The sequence below is a fragment of the Perna viridis genome, chromosome 7 (assembly GCF_037379345.1).
Source record: "Perna viridis isolate PV_CMFRI_1.1 ecotype Kerala chromosome 7, ASM3737934v1, whole genome shotgun sequence".
In the NCBI taxonomy this organism is placed as follows: domain Eukaryota; kingdom Metazoa; phylum Mollusca; class Bivalvia; order Mytilida; family Mytilidae; genus Perna; species Perna viridis.
This window is the reverse complement of record NC_142451.1, coordinates 17,935,129-17,960,954: the sequence shown is the minus strand read 5'-3', so window position 1 is coordinate 17,960,954 and position 25,826 is coordinate 17,935,129. Positions and strand designations below refer to the sequence as shown.

Genomic DNA, 25,826 nt, shown 5'->3' with positions numbered 1-25,826 from the left:
ACATATCCATGGGCCAACATGTTTCTTACCCTGACTTATAGCCAACCATTTCTTGTGTGCCTTTCATACCAAGTAACTTAGTAAAATTGTTTATTGTAGCATAAGACATATATATTAAAAATTTGTTGATAATTTTAACTCACTGGGTAATTGGTGCACATGTTTTGGAAATATGATGATAATCCTCAACACAAATAAGTTAATAATGCAAGAAAGAGGTGTTCACAACAAAGCAAAATGAAAATAACAAAATTATTTCACAATGTTTTTATTTGTTCTTCCATGTAAATGTATCAAATAAATTAATGATTCATAAAACAAATTATGTAGCAACTAAATGTAAGATGGACGGAATCCATAAAAATCACAGATCTTGTCAAAATAAGGAACTCATTCACATAATACTTAATAAAAAGACAAAATGTTCATTCTTCAATACTATTACACTACTAGACACAACATGCATAATGTACTAGTACACCAATACAAATAACTGCATGGTTAAAATAATGGAAACAAATGTATATGTGATTTCTAGAATGCAACAATACCTACATTAAAGTGTTCATGTTCAAAAAAATTAAGTCGGTAGAAAAAAAGAGTAAATTGAGATTTAAAAAAGAATTAAAAAAAATTGAAGTAGATTTTTATTTCATTATAACTAAATGAATGCAGCCTAAAAATCTAAATTCTGAATACATGGTAAGATTGAGAATATCAAAGAACCTCTAGTATTGAAATTTTGCTGAATTCAAACATTATTTAACATTGGACCCTTTAAACTTCAATCAGCACGGATTTGGAAACAGGACTTAAAAACAAAAATTCTAATAACAAGGTTTAAACCTCAAAGTTCAAATTTTTATGACAATCTAAGTTTAATCTGGGAACATAAATTTGACAAACTCCAAATCATGCACAAAGTAAAATTCTAGATGGTATTGTGCCTCAAAGAACCCCAAAAAGTCGAGGCTTCAAATTGAACCTGATTGAAATTTAGCATGAAATAAATTTAGTAAAATCTCCTTTTTTTGCCTTTTATTCTTAATCAGTGTTAAGACCATAACCCCTAAAATTCTAATATCCCTTTTGTTGTATGGATCATTCTAGCTATTTTTTTTTAAATCCATACACTGATACCCAAGTTACTGTCAGGAAACTATAAAATGTTAGGCTTTTTTTTTGCCCTTACTCCCAAATGGTAATGACTATAACATCCATAATCAATCTCAATCTACCTTACACTCCTACTTATTATAGTCTAAAAACCGAATTTCAAACACAGAAGACAACTCACCATAACATTACATAACATTAATCTTAAATTAGGAGTGTGGGAAATTCACAATTACAGACATGCAACACACTTCAAAAATATTCAACTTAGAAGTTACAAATATAAATACTATTAAAGGAATGTATGAAAAAAAATGTTTCAACACTGGAAAATAATGCCAAACTGCTACATGCTAAATAACCATGTCTTACATTTAGATGGATATGGATAGATGCAACCTATTTAGGGAAAATGTTGAGTAACATAACAATGACAAAATCAAGGTAAAATAGCTTGAGAAAGAATGGAATCATTAAATGTTCAAACAGTTTATTCTGAGAGATAAATTACACAATTAATCACACAGATTCTTGTTATGAGAATTAGCGTTTAAACATGGACTACGCCATCAAAAGAAACAATAGTCTGTACTATTAAATAGTATGGAAGTATATTTCAATGTCAAAATATCAGACTTGTAAAAACATATATATTCAGTGCAAGAGGACTATTATTACAAAAAAATTCTTCAGTCTTAGAAATTTTTTTTTTATTTAATATTATAATGCATATGTGAACCTTAAAATGACAATGCATTTGATTAATATTTCACCAGACTTGAAAAGACCTTGTCAATATTTTCATGTCAAAGATGTTAAATTACAATAAAAAAATCTGAGTAAAAATTCACAACTTTCTGTTATTTTTTATGTGAATCAATCCCCCATTTCAATTCAATTCTTCGAAGCAACAATAATTCTTTAGTACATGTACAATATATCACATCAAGTAGCACTACAAAATTTTACAGAGATGTAAAAAAAGCTCTGGCTATCAATTATCCAAGGCTAGCACTAAGGTCAACATCAACAACATTCTTTCTACTATAAAATAGTTTTCATTAACTGTCAAAAGATAAAAAAAATTCTAGAATCAGTGAAATTTTGAGTTTGTGAAGTTTACCAAATTTCTTGATTTTTGTCTGATACATGGAAAATAGACTTTATGTTTAGAATATATTAATATTTGACCATAAATGCCATTAAAAAATATTTCCACAAGGTAATGAATCAAAATGAAAATGAAAAAAAAATAAAAGTGCCATCATGTAAATGACAACTGCTAAATGTGCAAATGATAATTCTTTATGTGGGGTTTTATCCTATCTAAAAATATGTAAAAATGAAATAATTTCAACAGCTAATTTGAATACCCGTTTTTAAGTGACAATTCTTCAACGGGGTAGCTCTTTTTTGTTTAAATTTTTCGTTGATCATCTCTTGTTTCTACTTGTGTTATGTCCATTTTTTTATTCACAAATGGACATCATCTACACTCATCTAGTCCGATAAATAAAAGTTTAAAAATCCTTCATCTTCACGTCACAAATTAAATTTCATCGTGGATAATTCCCATAACCATATTCATAATCATCTTCCTCTCCGTGGCCATTGGAATACATCCCATAAGGGTCTTGCATTTGTTGCATATACTGTTCCTGCTGGAATCGTTCATCAATAAATCCCATATTAGACTCAGGTCTGGCGTATGGTTCATATCCATCCTGTATATCAATACCATCATATCTGTAAAATAAACTGACTAAAATAAGATGGGAATTTAGACTAATTTTTTAACCTCTTTTTGGAGAATGGGGGTCAATGTGAATTGTACAGATTGTGAAAAAAAGATTACTAAACTATTAAATCTATAGTCTTAAAATTATGGAATGGTTTTCTATAGAAAAGTCATACTTTTTTCACATAAATGGAGTTACAAATAAATGTTTGTTTTGTCTTTTATTTTTACTAATCAACAACCTACTTTTGCAGAGTTGTTGCACAACATGTAAATTTCTGTTAAAGCATTACAATCTACCTTGATAAAACAGGACTTAAAATGAAATAGCTAAAATAAAACTGTCACAAAACGCAACAATTTCTATCATTTTTTTTTTAAGTAAATACTTTTGTTTTTACTTAAATATTCAATCAAAATCATTGCATGTAAAAAATAATAAAGTGAGTCTTCAAACAGAAGGCTGTTGTGTCCTAAGCCCTTAACACAATATGGCATATATATATAAATCAAAGCTAGTCTTAAAACAGACAGATCAATAGACTGGGGTAAGAGTATACCCATTTTTTTACCAGGGCTAATATTAAATCTCCAAATAATGACATCTTTTAAAAAAACATCTGATAAAAGACAAAGGGATATCTATTAGAAGTTTCCTAAAAGTTGACAAAGAAAGTTGTGATATATAGAAACTTATAATACATATAGTATACCTACCCATATGGCATGTAAGGCTGTCCATGGGCATCAAATGGTTGTCCATCATACATGCCATTCTCATCAATATACTCTGGTGTTAAGTGTCCATCCATAATGTACCCATTTTCATAGGCATCTAAAAACAAGACAACAATTCAACTAAAAGAAAAGAAAGTTTTCTATTCTAATATCAAAAATAGATTACCCTGTGTATCATGTAAAATGATCTCACTGTATGACATAATATTATTTTTGTTTGTTTGTTGGGGTTTAACATCCGAGCAGCAATATTTCCGCTATATTCAGACGATGAACATGAAATTGATGATAAAATGAAAAAGAAATGATGATGAAATGAAAAAGGGATGGGACACAAGGACAATGTGGTCGACAAATTTTGATTGCCACTGGAAATAGGGAGAGGTGTGTAGGGTCGGGCAATTTAGCCTTCCTGTGGCGGAGCCCTATGGTTCCTACTCCGGGTGAATACCACAGTAGGGTTCTTTAACGTGCAAGGAACGTGGCATCTTTCCCAACACGGTGCACCACTATGGTTTGCGGTCAGGTTTTCCGTATTATAGCCTGACAACCCCAGCATGTCACACGCCAGGGGTACCCCATTCCACCACCTGGGGCACACATCCCAGTTGCTATGTGGGCAGAGCGCCCTAGCCCCTGGCTAGGGTTCTGAGCACTATTTAGTCGCCTTTTACGACAAGCTTAGCGCTGCTGCAGGCCTATTCTTTTAACTCCCGGACCTGCACGGGATTACATAATATTAAATACATCACGTATTAGAAACTTCCACTGTGTATGCTACAAACTGTACATATATCACAAAATTGTCACAAATTTTGGATTCATCACAGGCATTTAATGTGTAAGATTTACTTTAATAAGCATGGTAATCATTCAATAAAAATATGTGTGATTGAATTCCTATTTTTTTAAAGAAGAATTAATGAAATTATATCTATGTGGTGTCCTAAATCATTTATTATATCTCTATTGGCATTCTTTTATTTGTATTAGTGACAAAAGTGTGGTACCTGAAATGAATGACACTTCATGGCAATTTGAACTGAACTGATACCTCTTACAATACAAATTGGGGCAGACTTATGTGTCATTTAAAAGTAATGAAACCAGAGCTCCTGCTAGAAATTGAAAAGGGCAGGGTGCAAGTGGATGGAAGGGCACTTTTTGATCGTATTTTCTTCTGTTGTTTGTCTTTATTTCTGCAATATGTATATGAGGGTGTTTTCTTCTGCCAAATTATCTCTACCAAGAAACTACCAAGAAATCACTCAGAATTATACACTGACTTGTACTGAAAAAGGTATCAGTACAATCCAAATTGCCATCAACTAAATTGAAGCTGAAAATTTTTCTTTCCAACCCATCTAGATAGAAAAAAACAATACAACACTTGCTATCCATCTTAACAAAAAAATTCAATAGTCATCCTTTCTAAAATCAAATTATTGATGCCAGTAACATGACCATATCACATGATAGTACATGCAAATTGGATTTTTCATCATTCAATGTACATTACCAAATAGATAATAAACCATAAGCTAAAAAAGAAGCTTTCCACAGAAAGCACCAGATTAAACGAGAAAGGCCAGGCAAGACATGCATTTACCAACTTCACTCCATGCTTAAGGGATAATACAGGGACAGCTTAACATTGCACATTGCATAACAGCAATTAAACTGGAGGAAACATATTGGTTTACAATTTTCTTTAGAATTTGGGCTATACCAGGTTTATCAAGAAAAGTGTTTACACTTCGAAATAGACTGCAAACCCATCACAAGATATCACAAGGAGCTCTTGACATGCATTATATTTTTAAAACCAATATTAAAATGTGGTTAGAAAGCTAAATAAATTACATATATCTGTTTAAATAAATTACTTTTTAAGAATATCTTAGTGTAACAGAAATTAAATGTAGTTGAATCAAAAAATCACTTAATATAAAGAAACAGCTATGAAGCATTAATATTTAACTTATCTATTACTTCTATAAAAGTGAGAATGATGAAAATGCCATCAACAAAATTCTACCAACTTTTAACAAATAATACACAATAAAAATACTCATTAACAAATGCACAAATACAATGTATTTTACAATAAAATGAAGAGACCTTACCTTTGTTACCTGTGTGAAAAATATGCTAGGTAAACAAGGTATCTAGATTTAACTATGTATGTCATTTCAATTTAACTAATAAGTCAACAATAAATGATTGATTGATTGATTGTAGTCTAATGCCAAATGGCAGATATTTCATGCATTTCAGTATAAGAATGATTGACTGATCCAACTGACCCTGCTTTTTGCTAGAATGATGTACATAATAAGACTATGCTAGCACAAAAGAGCAACTACCTGCAGAAAGGTGTATTACTCCAACACATTATTCTGTCTTTGAGCCAACCAGTCTTATTTACCTCTTATAAGCTGATTTGTTTTAAAGTGGAGAAGCTGTGGCTACAGATTTTATTAAAGCCTTTGTTATGACATGGCAAGGGATTGAATCCCTGACCTATTGCACTTTGTGTGAGCATTTCACCATGAGATCACTGAACAATAAGGGTTTAAGTCAAATTAATCAATACACGTACTTATGAATTTACAATAAATGAAGTACTATAGACATGTTAGAAATATCTAATGTAACTTCTTTAACTTCTAGTCATAAGCACAATTTTCTTCAAGAACACTTTTTCGTGTTTTCAAAAATATGCTGAAACACTTAGTTTTACATTTATATCAAATTATACTAACCACCATAAAAAAGGTCAGGTCTGTCTAAAATATCTGTATCTTGTAGATATGGGTCATAACCTTCATCTCCGTAATACTGATCAGCCATTTCATCCATCTGTCTAGACTCAATCATATCAAGCCACTGAGAATTGTGCCATCGGAACTTCTCTAATTGGATACGCTTGGCCCATTCAGGGTCAAATTCCTTTTAAAAATCAATCAGGTCATATGGTGATGAAATTTGATTTTTAAAAATTCACCATGAATAAATTTTGTACTGTTTTTTTTTTTCAAATTGTAAAATGTTGTGTCAAATGTTATATTAAGTAATAACCTAAATACTACTGATAAAGTAAAATTAAAAAAAATTCTAATAAGTGGCTTTTCTAGTGAAACTTACTTTGTCATCTATAAAATTAAGTTAAAAATTTACATTATTGAATTAAAGCTATGGAGTTAAACTTTTCAGTGAAATAAACAAGAACAATGCAACAACTACCAAGAAAAATCCAAAATAGAATTGTTCTATGTGATAACAAAAATATAATCCAGATGAGAAATTTTCCACTTCAAATTATTTTACTTACTGCAATTATATCTAAAGTGTTGTCACAAACTTTGCGTATTTCAGCATTTTTATCATGCATCAAGTCTATAAGGTAGGCAGGTGCCTCTGTTTAATGTTAAGGAATTGTTTACAGGACAACAAATTGATTAGGAATCATGTCACTTGTTATGGGACTTCTAGAAAAGATTTATCATTTCCCTTCCCTAGCAACTCATCACTGCAGCCACAATTGTTATTTTTACACCAAATACATGTATTTACCATTGAGTTCTCAGTTAATGCAGTAATTGTTTCACCATCAACCCTCAGGGGTAAGTCAAAAGCAGATTTTAAGTCTGATTAATTTCTCACTGTTTATTGAAGACCCATACAACCCTCAGGGGTAAGTCAAACACAGATTTTAAGTCTGATTAATTTCTCACTGTTCATTGAAGACCCATAAGCAACCTCTAACTGCTTTGTTTTTACTTTTTGGTAGGATTGTTGTCTCTTTGACAAATTCTACATTTCTTGTCTTCTCTATGATGTATACATAATTTTTTAGATATTCTAAAACCAAGAATTATGCATAGGATACGAGTCTCTTTAATGATGACTTCTCTAGTAGACTCATGGAATATCATTTGGTAGAACACATAAACAATCTGACAAACCATCTCATCGTCCTCCTGCTTGGCTGTAATATATATATAATAATTCATAAATTCCACAATACACCTAAGTGTCCTCATGGTTTTCTAAGACATTTCTATCAAAATCAAAGTGTTTTGCATTACTATGAATTATGTTTTACAAAAAGAACCCTGTTCCATGTAATTAATACAGTATTGTTATAAAAGTTCTTAAATCTTTACCATAACATTTACTGTGAAAGTACTTTAATTCGTGGATACCAAATTTCGTGGATTAGGGAAGAAACACAAGTTCATGGATTCTTGAATTTGTGGTTTCGTGGTTTTCAGTATACACTTCAACTGAAATCTCCTTTTTGTTGGAAACCAAATTTCGTAGTTTGGCCTACACACAAAAACCATGAAAATTGGTACTCCACGAACAATACTACTTTCACAGTATATATAAAAGGCATAATGATAATAAAGCTTTGTTTAGCTACATTCTGTTTTCAACAAAACTAAAGTGTACAACCTGAGAACATTAACTCTGAAACCTTAAAAATAAACAAATAACATACAACTAATGAACAATGATAATTTGTAAAAACTATTTAACTGGCCTTTCAGCAACAGTATGTAACAGTGTAGAAATTTTGACTCACCAACTAGTATTTCTGAGAAAAATTGAATAGAGCAAAAACATGTAAATTTTCAGTTTGTGATTTTTTTTTCTCAAATATTTCTGTCATGTACAATTTTGTTAACTTCTTACAAGGGACAGATAAGAACCTGCTGTTCAGGGAAACTCCCACTCAAAACTGAATTATTTCATTATTAAAGCCCTCATCTTGTTGGCATTCCCTCCTCAAAAATTTCATTTTTTTTTCTGTTCTATTACCTATGAAAATATGTCAGATAGACAACTCACCATTCAGCAGTTCTATGAGACAGTGTATGATATTAGATTCAGCTAATAATTTGGCACAAGCATCATCATTGCACACAGTCCCAACAAGTATAATAACATCCAGAACTATATCATCTTCTGCACTTCCTGTAAAGTATGTCATTACTATACATAAAAAGAAACCTTTCGTTATCGTTTGCGTATTTTTCTAATACTTTATTCAGCAAATCAAAATAGATAATATGTTATGGAATTCTAAATACTTTACATGAATGGTAAGTTACAGTGTAGCATTTTTGACTCCCAAATAGGATTTCTAAGAAAAAATATTTCCAAAAGAACGAATTACTATAGATACTCACATCTTTTGGATAAATCCATGTCTATACAAAAGCCAACAGACACTCAATCAGACAAGTATTGACAATTGTAATCAACCCTGACCAAATTAAAACTTAAGTAGCTCTCTTTGTAAGAATCATGCAAAATCTGAAAAATGTGATACACCCCAAAAAGGCTACATATTTTTATTTTTGTGATAAAGTTGTTTTATGGGTCTATACCACGAAATATGTAATTATTCATTCAAATCTGCCTGCTCTTAGGAGATAATCAACATTGAAAATCCAGTAGATTCTATTGTATTTGAGTGTCATTTACAGAGTTACCTTCCTTTATTTTGAAATTTACAGTGCATTCTATAAAATTTTTTATCTCTTATGAACACGGATTATATGAAAAACTGAATGTTAATTTCTGTTTACTATGGAAATTCAAACAAAATATCAAAAATAAAAATATGAAGGCTTTTTACCCATGAATCACATTTTGCATGATTCTTAGCTGGAGTGCTACTTAATGCAGTTGTATTTAATAGAGTTAAGAAAAAATTCATTATTGAAAACTTACGTGTGCTTGAAAACTTATGTGTGCTTGAAAACTTATGTGTGCTTGAAAACTTGTGTGTGCTTTAAAAAGCTATACTAAGTAGAATTTCTCTGTTTTCTCATTTTATTTTTCACTTAATTAATTCTTTGTTTTTGATACTAACCTGGCTCTAATCTCCTTTTGATCCATGGAATTAGGTCATATTCTTTAATAATGAGTTCATAATCTAAGTCAGGAATAGTCAGATTACCCAGAATTCCAAGGGCTTCCACACCAAAGTCGTCATTGTCCGCTGTCAACATGGCATCAGCTAAATCACTAATATAGTCCTAAAAAAGAATTGAGCGTCATAGTGAATGAAGTATAAAGTTTATCTAGAAGTTAGCTTTATTCAAAATTTTTAAAATATTGCTTTTCAGATGTGTGATACATTAAATCTAGGCAAATGATCACATATTCAATGATATACCTTTTTGTAGCCTTTATTTCAGGCTCAAAAATCATATGTAGATGTAGTATGAATGCCAATGACAGTCATCCACCAATTGCCAAGCAATTAACAATTAAATTTCTACAGGTCACCACATGGTCTTCAGTGATGGGCAAAACCCATAACATAAAGCTTAAACTATTTTTTAAAGTTTCTTTTCAATTTGTTGTTTATCATCAGGAAAATAAACAATGATTTTTTTTTACAAAAATTGAAGAAATACAGAACCAAAACATTTGTTAAAGCAATTCAAGACTTAAAGAAACCTGTTCAGCACCTTTTGGCAAATATAAAGGGTAATTTTAGGGCTAAAAATAAAAATTTTAGGGCTACCTTAGGAATTTTAAGACATAATAGTTATTAAGACTGAGAAAATTTTCGATTTTTCTTTCATGCCTTTTTTTTTTTAATTCCTGACAGAACACCTGATTACCTGGGACAAAGAAAACATTTATAGACAATTAGGATGCACTCCCTTAATTACAAAACAAGCAGCCACTGAAACACAAACTACAAGGATAATATTAAAACTCCTAAAACTGTACTGAAGTACCATTAAAATTCAGGAATTCACAAGAAAAATAAGGGTTTTTTTTTCAGGAATTCCTTTTGAATTTCAAGTTTTTTTTTAAGGAATTTTAGCCAAACTGAAAAAAATAGGAATTCTGGGCTACTGGACAGCATGTTATATACTGAAAGATCATGCTAGATTATTTTTACTTACTACAAATAAATTTTTGGTAGGTCCATCATGCTGTGAAATATTTCTGATCATTTTCATCAACATTGAATCTTTGAATTTAAATGCCCTTTTCATTAACATTTTCAGGCCTTGTCCTTCACAGATTAATTGGGCATTTCTTTTATTTGCTGACAAGTTTATACACAGTGCTAACAATTCAATGTCTGTATTTTCTGGACTTTCTAATAACAACTTCATTGCCTGCAAGAAAATAAACATATGTGAAATAGGAATATATACATGTACATGACATTATCAAAATCAAAGTGAGTGAACAACAATAAATATAGCGGTATATGGCAGTTCATAAATACTTCAAGAACAGTTGTGATAAATATACTGTGAATTTGCAATTTAACAATAGCTGTTTTATGTCTTCGTTTCCTAATTTTCAATCCCATTGTTTTATATTTTCTACCAAAATGGGCTAAAAGATGATTCAGAGATGATTTTACGAGGTTAACAAATAAAGCAGAAATCGGCAAAATTGGAAGTAAATATACAATAAAATAAGAATCGTAACGGTAAAATCCTGACTTGAAATAGCGGAAATCCACTAAAACATGGAAGAAAATTATCCCTGATGATTACTTTCATATCCACTTGATGCATCTTTTACAGTTTGAAACTTATATATGAGGATTGTTTTCAATTGTTGGTTAAATTATTGGTTAATGTTGCAGTGTAAATGACCCAAAGTTGTTTATATCCTATAGTCTAACCAACAATTGAAAACAATTCTTATATTTTAATCCAAAAACACCAAAAACAAAATTAGAAAAACAAGAAATTGTTTTATTGTATGAAATTGACATTTTTTTAAAAGCTGTAAATGTCATTCCATTAATAAGACCACTTGAAATTTACATGCAATCTTTCAGTGTATTGGGATACCATTGAAGTAGTTCTGTCATTAGGAGGCATGGCTCAAATACCAAGTCAGGTTATATGAACTGGACAATGTTCAGAACTATTCAGAATTTCATAGAAATTAAAAAATTAAAATGTAAACCAAAACATATCTCTATCCAAATAAGCCTAAAAAACTTTACAAACTTCTTTCATTTTATTTGATAAAAAGAAAAAATATAAGCACCACATACGTTTTTTGTTGATACATGTACTGTGCATGCACACGATAAAAACTTACCATAGGAATACAATCTGTAAAGGTGAACATGTTTTTAGCTTTATCATCCATACTAACGTGGTACAATATACACAGTACAATCATCTTATGGTTCTCATTATCTGAAAATAATATATGTCCATGTTATCATCTAAGTACAATTTCAATTGAAAAAAATATCATATAATTATTCAGGTAATGGACTGGAGGAATTTCTCTATATCATTTCCTATTTTCTCTAAGCTCTTCATTTCAAAATATCAAGTCTATTTCATACCACATGACTATGAAGTGGTGTTTGAATCACAGAAACATGTTTAATTCCATCATTTGGAAATGGCTTGAATGCAGTCTTTTCTGTTTAATATTGTGATCTTTTTAGTCAAACAATTGATTTTATTTATTTTATTTTATTTTTTGTATTGGGTCAATTAGACAGGTATTCAATAATTTTTACTGTTAGGGTTCTTGTAACTAAGGCATTCCCCCAAAAATACTACCAGTCACAGTAAATTTTGTCTGCAAGAAGGCGATGCTAGAAAAAATTTCATTCAGTTCAGCAGAAATTTTCACATTTTCTTGTTGAACATTTAAATAAAAAAAAGTAAAAAAAATTCCATTTAGCCAGACAGATAAAAAGTTGCCCATGTCTATACTATATGTATTCATTGAATATTGTAGTGTACTTTTCAGTTTGCTCTAGAAAAATGTATTATAATTTAGTTTCTGAGTCAAAAATTGCCTGATTCTGATAGACTACTTACTTAATAATCCAACAAGTTTGGGTAGCAGACCAAATTTAACCACTTTACTTCGCAGCTCAGAATCGAAAGATAAATTCAGTAGCAGTCTCAATGTAATGTTGAGCAAATCTTCATGTTCACAGGGGACCAGTTTGGTCAGCTTGCTGATTATATTCTCTTTGGCCTGAGAAAAAAGAAAGTTATTAATTTAAGCCACTGTAAATAGCCTTCATCCCAGGCTATATTTTTTTGTGATTTTGATTGATCTGTTACATCAACATTTAATTCATGAAATAAAAAAAGATTTACACAAATATTGTCTAAAAACAAAATTTCATTACTCAACTTAATGTAGCAAAACTACAAAAAAGTGCATCTTAGTTAACAGTGTTGCACATATAGAAAACATGTTGTTTGGACTAACAAGCAGTGTATAGCATGACCAATACATGTCTAGACATGTGCCACCATCATATCTCTGTCAGTACAAAAATATCTTCAATAATGTTGGATGAATTTCTTTTTAGTTACAAATTAGGTACTGTCCACAACATAAAGTGACAAAATTGGTTAAGTTAAACATGCAAAATTCCTCCATAATATTAGATGCACATTTACATAATGTATATAAACACTGTGCAAAGTTTGAAAGATATTGGTTAAATACATCTTGAGTTACAGATTACACAAAGCATGACAGAAGAATAGTTGAGCAGCTAAAAGACCTGTTTTCACTGTTTGTCACTTTGTGATACAAGTAAAAATGATCTGATTCTGCATGACATACAATAGTTACTGCAGCTGATAAAACTGACCAAGACATTAAAAAGGCCATATGAAATATTTAAAAACATGTGAAAAATAGTGCCTCAACTTAACTTAAAGTTTTGTTTTCCTAATCTAATAAAAAAAAAAGGTTTAATATCATCTTCATACCAACCATTTCAGTTTTATTTTCTATGAACACACTCATCTTCTTCAGGAATGATACAACAAGGATAAGCAGCTCAAAATTTTCCCTCTCTAAACATTTCACCAACATCTTTACCATCCCTTTGTTCTTCATCTTCATTTCAACAGCTAAATCCTCAGCAAGGTTCAAAAGTAAGTAAAAGGCAACTGAAATTGAATGGTAATATCATCACTCTGTCATTGTCATAACTGTCAGGTGGGAGAGTTACTTCCCTTTGCTCAAAATTTAAAATATTGAAGTCCGTCTAGAATATGAGTATTACGATATGAATGTAAAGCTACTCAACATATTTGACACTAAATGATAAGTGGATAATAGACAAACCTCTCAACAGCTGTTCCTGTTTTCTGACCAAATCTGCCATTTTCTTCACAGTTTTCTCATAATCTTTGCCTTTGGTACTTCCCTTGTCACCTTCAGGTAAACAGTGTTAAGGATAATACTAGACAACTTATGATCTAAATTCAGCACTGTAGTCTACCTAGTATTATTTATATATTGAAAACAAATTAATTTTCACAGTTGCTAATTTTTCATGGATTGTCAAGTTGACATATTCCTGGGTATCAATTTTCACAATTTTATAAAAAAATTATTAGCATTTTTTATAGTATTAAAAAATTATTTTATGGGTACATTTTTGGGGCATTTTTCTGTCCACCATGAATATTAATGTGTATAAAGTTCTATTAATGCAAAATAAGTGCTATTAGTAATTGCAGTCTTATTCCTGTAGTTGTTTTAACGAACTGCCTCCTGCCCATGATTGTGAAAGTCTTTGCCAAATACATCAGTCATATGGTCATCATAGAAATCACATAATCCATTATGACCAAACAATTTTTACCACACCTAAAATCCTGTAACAGGCAGTTTTGTGCAGGGATGATATTTCACAAGGAACAAAGGGAAAGCAAATGTTGACAAAATCAGAAGCAAATTTATAGTAAAAAAATCAGCATGGCAAAATCTAGATATAAAAAATTTTGCATCAGCTGAAAGTACATGTGAATCTGTCTGATTTTTAGCATCACCATGGATACCTTCGGTCAAGGATATATTCAATACTACAAACAATAAAAAAAATGTTTACTTTGCTGATATAAAAGGATATTTGCTTTCTTCTTTTTTTCCTGTAACTCATCATTCCATAAATCATATTTTTTCAACTCATGTTCAACTATGTTCATACATAAAGCACCGATTTTGAAATGTAAAATGACACCATGAAACTGAGAAAAACTTGAGAAGCAGAAAAATATGTAGATTATATTAGTTGCTAATTCTGTGCTCTTCTTCCAATCTTCCCTTAGTACTCTAGCCAATGCTCCAACCACAGTTTCTGTGAAGAAAAAACAACATATATAACAATATAAGGCACATATTTGGTTTTTTTTTACTTTTCCTTTAGAAAAATGAAAATGCATGTATAATAATTGCAAAAAATTGTAAATCTTTTGTTAATTTCAGTTACTAGTGATGTCATCACCATCTTTACTCTATATATGTAACTGTCTTTGTAAGAATCATGCAAAATCTGAAAAATGTGATACATCACAAAAAGGCTACATATTTTTATATTTGTAATTAAGTTGTTTTATGGGTCTATATTATGAAATGTGTAATTATTAATTCAAATCTGCCTGCTCTTAGGAGATAATCAACAATAAAAATCCAATAGATTCTATTGTATTTGAGTGTAATTTACAGAGTTATCTCCCTTAATATTGAAATCTACAGTATATTCTATATAATTTTTATCTCCTAATAACACAGGTTATATGAAAAACTCAATGTAAATTTCTCTTTACTATGACAATTCGAACAAAATATCAAAAATAAAAATATGTAGACTTTTTACCCATGAATCACATTTTGCACGATTCTTGGCTGGAGTGTTACTTATATACTTCTAAAAATAAGACTCAAGTCAGCTAATACCTCTGCTTGAGAAATAAAGTTTTTTGAGCCCACACGTTAGCAAAGAATTAAACTAATTCTCCTCGTAAATGAAAGTGAATACAGTGTTAATTACCATTTGAGAACAACTCCTCTAGATTATCTGGGTTTCTGGACAGCTGCAGAAGTAATGCTGAACCTCTTATTTTCTCAGGAACATCCTCATACAATAGTTCCATATAATCATCTACATCATTGATGTTAGCAACTTCATCTGTTTCTGTCGCGTCATATGTTGGAACTTCTGGCTTCTCTTGTAACTGGGTTTTACCAGATGCTGTGATTGATATATAGTGAGTAAAAGTTTAGAACAAAATTATATCAAGCTTAGATTCATATCATGATAGACAGGAGCACTTTCTATCATATGATAGACAGGAGCACTTTCTATCATATCACATGATAGACAGGACCACTTTCTATCATATCATGATTGACATGAGCACTTTCTATCATATCATGGTAGACATGAACACTTTCTATGACAATATAACCCTTAGATATAACTTAACTAAAGTCTTAACTATAACAAGAAGTAAAACAGGCTTGAATCCATACACAGGCTAACTTGAGCTTTATTTTCAACATTAATGAATCAAATAAATCGTAAAATAAGTTATCAATTTACAACAATAAGTTACCAGTCGTATCTCAGAACCTCAAGCAATTTTTGCTGATTTTTTTTAATAATTTGGCAAGAGGAAACTACTGTTGTCCAAGTACATTAGATATAACAAATTCAAATTAGGCCAAGAAAAGTGTATGTTATCGTTTGTTTGAGGTCACATTGAATAAAAAATAGGGTAGGTGCATGTAGGTAGGTAAAATTATTTCATATAGAGCAGTAGACATTTGATGGAGGATTTTTTTACTTTAATGGTGCTCAACTAAAAATGACAGTATAGTGGCATTTCATAAAAAAAAATAATATATGCTAGGGTAGGCAGAAAAATAGAGTAGGTAGGGTAACATTAAACAGAATTATTTTTTCTCTGGCCTTAGAGAAGAAAATTGAGTCCATGGATCTGTCTTTCCACTTGGAAAGAAACTTAAGAATTAGGATAACCTAGATTTGTAGTCCTTCTATCTACTGACTCTAAGTTTGGTTTGAATAGTCTTTTACCATTCTTTCTTGGAAGTAAATTTGAACCCCTGAATATACTGATTAACTTATAATATGAACCTTTACTAGGAGGCAATGAATCCTTCCTACTCTGTAGATAATACAACAGCTGTTCAACCTCTAATAACTTGGATGGATGAATCAATTTACATTTATCTATTATTTCCTTTGCCAATGTTGTCAGGTCACTGCTTGGGTTTAAACTTTTTACCCTTATTCTGAAATAAAATCATTTTAACTACATTTAAAACTGGATTTCACTGGACAAATTAAGAAAAAACAGTTTTCAAATTACTTTTTCATTTACAGAAATTTAAATACAATGTATAAAAACAGCATTTATATTGAAACTATAAAATGAAACAAAATTCTTCATTAAATATATAAATTGTTTTGTCCATTATACATGGATATTATATTTCATCTCGTACATCATACTTCAAACCCAAAATCAACATTATACTACAACTATTATGGTTGAGCTGTAATGCAATATTTTTCTGTAATTATCATTTTTCCTCAATTTCTCTTCTTTTGAAAGAAAAATTTGCAGCCTCTTTATGCAAACAGTGTAGACATATCATAAATTTTATATCTTTCAGGACATGAACTGGTATGCATTTAATGCCATCATCATTCACATTTTGATTTCATGTACAAGTAACATATTTTTGTTATAAAAAGAAATAAGAACAAGGTATTATTTAAATTTGGAATTATTTTTGATTTAAGAAAATAAGTAGAATAATTATTTACAGAACTTACCCTGCTAAGGGGGTTAGTCATGCCATCATGACTAAGGGGGGTTGGTAAGTTTTCCTTGCTTTTTGTTATCCAACTAACCTTACACTTAGTCATCAGTCTTCAAATTTAGCCAGGGGCCTGGTGCCCCAGGCCCCTAAAATTATGTTCTTACGAAGCCTATCAGACTTCCAAAAATTTTGGGGTGTTGTAGTGTTCTGTTTATTTTTGGGTTCTTAGACATATCTAAATAGTCTGAATCGAATGAGCGTTTGTTGTTATGTAATTTCATTATAACAGGATATTCTTATTACTGAACATAGATTCCGATAATTTTGCACTTTAAAAAAATGTTTTCATATAATTTCAATTTTTTCTCGGGCCACTGAAAACTCATTCAGACTTCCAATTTTTGCAACTTTGGAAGTCCCAATGGCTTCTGTCTGAAAAAGTTAACCGTGAAGACTGTGCCAATTGCCAGCATGACTAACCCCCTTGATTTGGGCTAGTTTTACAATTTTTTTTTGTCGTTTACTAAATTCCAAAATAATTCAAAATTCAAATAATACCTTGTTTTAAGAGTTTCCATGCATCATTGTGCTTACAAGACCCCAACTCATAATCAGCAAAAGATTATCAAATTTAAGTTGCACAGTAAACAATAAATATAATGTAGATGTGCTGGAAACCTGATATGGGAGGACATGTTAAAAGTCACCCTAAACAAAATGTCTTCACCCAGAAACAGAGAAATTAGAAAAAAAAGTTAACAACAGATAGACAAAAATATTGCAGTATACACAAAATGTCAGACCCATCGAAATTTTTTTAAGCACATCTGACATTCGGTCAGACACAGGGTGATGACTTGTCTGACCGAACGACAATATGTCTGACCGAAAAAACTCTGAACAATTTATCGACACGCTAACATTTTTGATGGGGGGTGGGAATCTCCAAGTACATTTTAAATAAATAAGTGCGACCCAACAAATTTTCAAATGAAAATTTGTTTTATCAGATGTTCAATTATTAATCTTTATCAATTTCAATGTAAAAGAAATATACTTTATTATTTTTTTCATTATTATTTTGACAATATAATGACCGCATGTTTCACATGTAAACGAGTAGTGAGACAACGGAAGGGACGATATATCAAAGGACGAAATGACGTGTAGCGAACGAACCGGAAGTTACATATTATTGTTTACAATCAAATTGATTGACTATCTCGCTAGACTGTAGACTAATTCACGTAATTATTAAAACGTTCTAGTTTTATTATTCACAAAAACCACTTCAGTTTTGAGAAAATCTTCTTCAACGTAAGAAAAAAACATCGGACACCCGGGCCGACAAGCAACGTGTATTTACCGGACCCGGGACAATTTTACCGGACAGGTCCGACGGTCCAGCAGGTTTCGATGGGTCTGAAATGTAGTTCAACCATATGAGTTGGAGTATAATGTTGATTAGGTTTCTGAAGTATTATGTACAGTGCCAGTAAAAATAAATCTATTTATAATAGACTAAGCATGTTTTAGATTTACTGAAGAATTTTGTTTCATTTTATAATTCAGAAGTTTTTCAAAATGTAAATTTATTGCAATTCAGTCAAATTATCTGCATTATTTAAATGTACACAAATGAAATTACTACATGTAAGTTTACATATATACCGGTACATTTTTGTAAATCATTAAAATGTAAATGTAATTTCAAGTACACAAATTTACATTTTTTGACATTCTTTTCTTTCTCCCAACATAGGATCACCAAGTTCTCCCAAAATGGTGGCTTCCAATTCATAATTGACAACCAATGCTTTCTCTGTGGGATGAACATCAATACTGGTGAATTTTACTTTCCTAAAACAAAAATACTACATACAAATAGCATATAAACAGGTCATGAAAACAAAATTACACATCATTTCCAAAGACCTAAGCTACAAAAATGTATGGGCAAGCTCTGGTACCTCGTTAATTTATACGCAACAGACAACAGTGTCCAAAATTTGTGAAACATATATGTAATTTGAATTATGAGAATAGACTATGTTCTCTAGGCAACCTACTATCGTGACCTGAATATGTTCCATTCCAAGTATAAAGAGCTTTTCATGGTATCAACAACATTGAATCGATGAAACTTCTTACTTTGCTACCATGAGGGGTCACTCATTTAAACCTTTCTGAAAACTGTGTAAGATTTCACAGCATTTACAATCATTTTCTATACGAGTAAATGATCAGTGGAATAACCTACCTGGTGCAACAGAGGTAGAGGAAAAGGAAAGGAAGAGAAGTGAACTATTCTAATTTTTTTAATTAATATTAATTTGTACACACCTATGGTATAGGAGTTCACCAATCACATTAGTGATGTCATATTCACTAATTTGCATATCATTAAGTGTCAAATTGGTTGGCAAATAAACAACTAAATAAACAATTAACAATTTGATGATTAGATTAGAATATCAATTTTCAAAACTTTATAGCTTTGTTATTTGACATCCAATTTTGGTTCTGTAAAATGAATTCATAACTGTTTTACTTGAAAAATAAATTTGAAACGATATTTATATGTAAACCTCTATTTTCATATATAAAATTATAATTAAAATTTTATGCTCATATAGTCTAATTACTGAATATTGATTTAAAAATTCCATGGATAAAAAGTTTTATTGACAGTTTCGGCAACCAAAAGAATTTTTCAATTATCTTAAAAAACGAAAAAAGTTATGACGATTAAAAGTTGATGCCCCATGCCACTCAATTGTTTTGTTTTTTTTTTGCCAACCAAAACCAAATCAGAGGTAAGTGATGACATCACGAAGAACTCTCCTATACAGTTATTGAGTATAATAAACATATACCTATATCATTACATGATGAGAAAAATATATGTATTGCAAGATGACGACAGGTCTACAAAAGATATTGGGTTTTTTTTCTGACCAGAACTTGCAAAAGACAATAGTACAATATCAAATAAAAGTCAATGATACAAATTTTAAGTGTATAGTACTGCAGTGTAGACACAGATCTACTGGAGTTCTTCTGAATATTTTCAGTTTCTGATCAAAGGATTAACCACATCAAATTGTAATATTTGCTGCCATATTAAGTGTTATGCGACGGAAAAATAACAAGTCAGATACTTTCCCAGAACTACCATGACATTCACCGGCTGTGGGTCAAAAATTATGAGTGGAGGTAAATGCTAATTCATATATACCGTTTGAGATATCGTGCTTCTTCAACCTGCATCTTTTTTCTACCGGTACAAAACAATAAATGTTAGAAATTAAATAAAGACATCGGAAATTCGGTTGTTAGAGTCAGCCATATCAAAATATTTATTAACCTGATTCCCTATGAAAAGCCTAAAGTAGAAAAGTGTAGACACTAAAAACGTAACCAGTTTTCATATACTCTTGAAAGTAAAATTTAATAATTTTCCGAGATAAATTTTGATTTACTTATTAAAAATCATTATGTATCTGATTAAACAATTATATCATTATAAAAAAGTTTTTGTGAAGTCGAAAATGAATTATGAATTATTTTCGTCAGCCCATATTTCTTGTTTAGAGATTAAATTTGCAAACTGGTTGAAAAATTAATTCAAAGAACCAGATTTAAACATGTCCACTGAAGTCAGTGAAGATAAAAAGTTCTATGATGATGCGAAAAAACACTGGGAAGCTATCCCACCAACAGTTGATGGGATGCTCGGGGGTTTTGCAAAAATTTCACCTACAGATATAAATGGTTCAAGAGAATTTTTAAGACCTTTTCTCACAGTAAGTTTACAGCATGGCCATGGGCTACATTACAGTTTACACTATACCGTATACGTATACTGTAGTATAGGTATATACATTGTATAGTGGGGTACCCCAATAGACCCTTTTGTGGTAAGTTGGTGAGCATGCTCAATATACACTTCCGCGAGGTAGAGTTTGGGTAGAACAAAAGAATTTTCCTCGCGGAAGTCTATATTGTATTAGTGAGCATGGTCTATGCATGCTCATTGACTCCCTTAACGTTGCTGTCGTTAGCACAAAAGGGCCTATTATGTTGGTCAAAATAATATTCTTTCGATCTAGTTGCTGATTTGACCAGACGACGCTAATATTATGAAAATAAAATTAAAACATTCTACTTTCCACTTATGTAAATTATGTTATGTGCATGTCTTTATTTAATTGTTACACCAGTGACTGAAAATCAAATGTCAATCATCCGCCATTATTGTTGTCGTACCCCAAATCCGTGCATTATCGGTTCAGAGATTAAACGAATATGGGGAGCCGTATGGTATACAATACATTTTGATTAAAGAAATAGAAATATGCTACTATTGGATTTATTGAAAAGAAAATATAGTACTGGACAAAAATAACTTTATAGAATCTATTTTTTAGTCTATTTAAAGAGAAATATTTATATGTAAGAATTTAGACACTTCAACTTTTAAGGCAAATTATTTCTAAATGATGTTTATCTTATTTCAATTTATCATTTGATTGAAATTGATTAAGAATTGAAATCATTGAGAATGTTTTAGATTACTTAAAATTTATATACTAGGTGGTCTCAATCATTAGATTAGTGAAACTTGCTAATTTTTAATTGATAAATATTTAAATATTCTTATATAAGTATTTTATATACCATTTTTGTGCAACTTATTTTTCATTTGAATTAATTCTAACTTAGAAAATTAAATCATTTATATATATACATTTGAACAACTTTTAAAAAAAATCAACAGCAGCAAAAAAAAAAAAAAAACACTGTAAAACAAAAAAATATCCATTCTGTACTGCATTGAAGGCAGAGTTCTAATCATCAGGATGATACTGTTTTTTCTTCATTTTTTAGCTCAACTGGCCGTAGGCCATGTGAGCTATTGCCATCACTTGGCGTCCGTAATTGAGGTCGTTGTCATCATTAACAATTTCTTCCAACATCTTCTTCTCTGAAACTACTGAATAGCTTTGCATGAAATGTATAATGACTGTTCCTTAGAGTATCCTGCACAAAATGACTGTTTGGATTTTTGATTGGTTAAAAATATGGCCACTGTTACTAAAAATAGAACATAGGGGTCATACAACAGATTTTTGCATTATATCTCCAAAACCATTAAGTTTAGCCAAATTATGGCTGGGTATAAGTATTCAGCATGATGAGATCTATCTGTGGTCAAATTTTGGTGAAAATCTGTTGACCCATGTTGGAGTTATTGCTCTTTTTGGACATTTTTTGCTGTTTTTGATGTTATTACTTTGAAAAATTGTCTTCTCAAAAACTACTTTACAGAATTCAATGAAAGTTAGCATTTTTGTTTTTTAGTGTATCCTTAACAAAATGACTGTTTGGATTTTTGATTTGGTTAAAAAAACATGGCTGCTGTTACTAAAAATAGAACATAGGGGTCATACAGCAGATTTTTGCATATATCTCCAAAATCATTAGGTTTAGCCAAATTCTGTCATGTATAAAAGTATTTAGCATGATGAGATCTATCTGTGGTCAAATTTTGATGAAAATCTGTTGACCCATGTTGGAGTTATTGCTCTTTTTGGACTTTTTTGCTGTTTTTGATGTTATTACTTTCAAAAATCTTCTCTCAAAAACTACTTTACAGAATTCAATGAAAGTTGGTATTTTTGTTTTTTAGTGTATCCTTAACAAAATGAATGTTTGGATTTTTGATCGGTTAAAAAACATGACTGCTGTTTCTAAAAATAGAACGTAGGGGGCATACAGCAGTTGTGTGCATATATCTCCAAAACGTTAGGTTCGACCAATATCTTTCAATTGCTGAAATATCCTTATTATATGGCCTACAAAAGTCTCCAGGGATCAAAGTTGTCAGACGACTCCATATAAGGGTTGTTGCCCTTGAGAGGTGAAAAATGACTTTTTTTTTACAGTTTTCAGCATTTATATTGAAAACTGTGATAGATAGAATGAAAGTTTCAATTGCTGAAATGATTCTTATTATCAGGCCTACAAAAGTCTTCAGGGATCAAAATTGTCAGATCCATATAAGAGTTATTGCCCTTGAAATGCAAAAAATTAAGTTTTTTGCAGTTTTCAGTCAACATCTTGAAAACTATAATAGAATGAAACTTTCGATTGATGAAATGATTCTCATGATAAGTCCTACCAAAGTCTCCATTGAATCAAAATTGTCAGACAACTTCTTGTTAGAGTTATTGCCCTTGAAAGGTTTCTTGAATCTTTGTTGTTGTTTTCATGAAACAGGCCGGGTTCAGTGACGGCAACCTCTGACATCTGACCCAAGCATGTGCAATCAGTTCCGTACAAAAAGAGATATTAATAATACATCGGAACTAGTTGTATATCGAAAAGAGGGTACAGCAGAATATAATTTTTTTCAAAATTTAAATTTAATGGAAGAACATCCAGTCTACGTGTATAGAAACAAAACATTTCCGTCAGTTGTTCTGAATTTTTATCGCAGGCTTAATATTTTGACCGCTGGATCGGGTTATCCCACTACAACCGTTAATTTGAACATAATGAAAACAAACCCACATGGCACAATTTGATATGGAGTAGGCACTGCCTATGAGTGACCTTAACAGTTCTATTGACGAGGTTTTACTGTAAATAACAAATACATGCAGGGTTTGACACTAATTTGTAACCATGTAATAGAATTTTTTGGTGGTCAACAGGACTACTTCAGACAAAAAAATACAATATAGGTAGCCCGCAGACACAGTAATGACAGTTCTGTTCTTAGATCTTATGAAAAATAAGGCAAAATTTAGATAGTCCATAGGACTACCTTGGAATTTTTTTAAAGGAGTCCTCTCCAAAAAAAGGGTGGCGCAGGACTACTGGAGTACTGGTAGTGTCCATACCTGACATGGAGTAGCAAATACTATTCAGATTTATTTGAAATGAAATTATCATTAAAATTCATGAATTATTATTAAACTATTTGTGTGTTTTGAACCACATATGCATTTTTCCATTAACCTTGAATTCTTGCATTTTAACATTGTTTGTCTTTACGGAACAGAGTTAATAAGGACAAAAGTAGAAGAGACAACATAAATTAAATTGTGACACTCTCATTATGTACATGTAAACATGTACATACAGGTATATCCAATCATCGTTTGCTATTTAAGTTAGAATTTTAGATGTTAAAGAAATTGCTTTAGTTTTCAAAATAATTATTGGGGACACTTACAAACCTCGCGATCAAAACTATAAAATTTATTTCACTTGATGTGAGAAATTCCATAATCAACTTGTTATCGTTGTGGATTCTATATTTATATTCTAGTAAACAATGAGTTAGGTAGATTTTAGTTGTACTTGTATTGGACCATGGTGATATACATTCATGTATGACTATGATATGTGAAACAAGTATGATAAAACTTCAAATAAAGATCTTTTCTTTCTTTTACTGAGCCACACAAAGTGCTGAGGTATTATGTGATACCCACTGAAAAGTTGTGTGTCCATCTCCTGACCGTTTCTAGATGATAACTTGAAAATGGATTGATGAATTTTTTTAAAACCATAAAAAACGGTTATGTACAATTTTCAGCAAAGTCCAAAATGTAGTTTTCGAATTAAGCCATTTCAAACACTTTGCTATCCCCCTATTTTCACTAGTGCATGGCGGGTGTCACTTGATGTTCTATTAATGCCCAATTTTTTCTTTTTAGATGACAGGGGGTGATACAGATCCACACAGAGCTTTAGATTGTGGGGCAGGCATTGGTAGAATCACTAAAAGATTATTGTTACCTATATTCAAAGAAGTTGACATGGTTGAACTAAACCAGAATTTTCTAGATCAGGCACCTGCTTTCATTGGGGAGGATTTCTCAAGGGTTAAAAATAGATTTTGTTCAGGACTTCAAGACTTCACTCCGACCGAGGGACATTATGATGTTATTTGGTGTCAGTGGGTGCTTGGTCATTTGAAAGATCAAGATTTTGTTGACTTTTTTCAAAGATGTAAAAGGGGACTGACCAAAAATGGTATAATATGTGTGAAAGAAAATGTAACAGTTGGAGAAAAAGACTTTGATTCTGAAGACAGTAGTTACACCAGGACATTAGAGAATCTCAGAGCGATGCTAGAGGCATCAGGTTTAGAATTATTATGTGAAAGGAAACAGAAAGGTTTTCCTAAGTCTCTATATAATGTTCATATGCTTGCTTTAAGGTAATAAATGATTTTTTTTTATAATGCATTTTTTTCTAGAAAAGCAGAGGATGCTTACCCTACCAGTGTACCTGGTCCAGTTTTGTGGAGTCAGAGTTGCTCATTTACCTATGTTACTTTGTATGTATTATTTTAGTTACTTTCTGTTCTTTGTTGTGTTTGTCTGTTTTCCATTTCTAGTCTTTGTCCCTGGTTAACATTCTTTTGATTTCCGCTAGAATCTTTGTCCCTTGATTACTCTATATAAAGTCAATATATTCTTTAGTGACAGTAGTTGTATTAAATTAGTTATATTTGTTGGGTAAACTTTGTGTATTTCCACATTTTATAGGGGGTTTGTGTGAATTTTTTTCAGGCCTTGGA

The 25,826-nt window shown here is 31.0% G+C and overlaps 2 protein-coding genes across 3 annotated transcripts; one reads left to right on the top strand and one right to left on the bottom strand.

Annotated features, from left to right (window-relative positions):
• Positions 1-252: 252 nt before the first annotated feature.
• LOC148611616 (kinesin-associated protein 3-like) lies at positions 253-20,615 on the bottom strand. Of its 2 annotated transcripts, XM_088592341.1 has the most exons (17): positions 20,466-20,615; positions 18,956-19,087; positions 16,536-16,693; positions 15,429-15,629; positions 14,508-14,735; positions 13,718-13,813; positions 13,361-13,539; positions 12,442-12,604; positions 11,699-11,799; positions 10,531-10,749; positions 9,480-9,645; positions 8,450-8,575; positions 7,485-7,583; positions 6,927-7,012; positions 6,358-6,544; positions 3,572-3,689; positions 253-2,862 (listed from the first exon to the last, which is right to left on the bottom strand). In XM_088592341.1, exons 1-17 carry the CDS (start codon positions 20,495-20,497, stop codon positions 2,673-2,675), a joined length of 2,481 nt encoding a protein of 826 aa, XP_088448467.1. In that variant the 5' UTR covers positions 20,498-20,615; the 3' UTR covers positions 253-2,672. The 2 variants fall into 2 exon arrangements, with proteins under 2 accessions (XP_088448467.1, XP_088448468.1); XM_088592342.1 differs by lacking the exons at positions 253-2,862; positions 3,572-3,689 and adding an exon at positions 5,587-5,727.
• A 217-nt stretch (positions 20,616-20,832) lies between these two features.
• On the top strand, positions 20,833-25,487 carry LOC148611615 (N-terminal Xaa-Pro-Lys N-methyltransferase 1-like). The gene is made up of 2 exons (XM_088592340.1): positions 20,833-21,033; positions 24,958-25,487. The coding sequence occupies exons 1-2, from the start codon at positions 20,875-20,877 to the stop codon at positions 25,465-25,467; spliced, it is 669 nt and encodes a 222-aa protein (XP_088448466.1). The 5' UTR covers positions 20,833-20,874; the 3' UTR covers positions 25,468-25,487.
• The last annotated feature ends 339 nt before the right edge of the window (positions 25,488-25,826 follow it).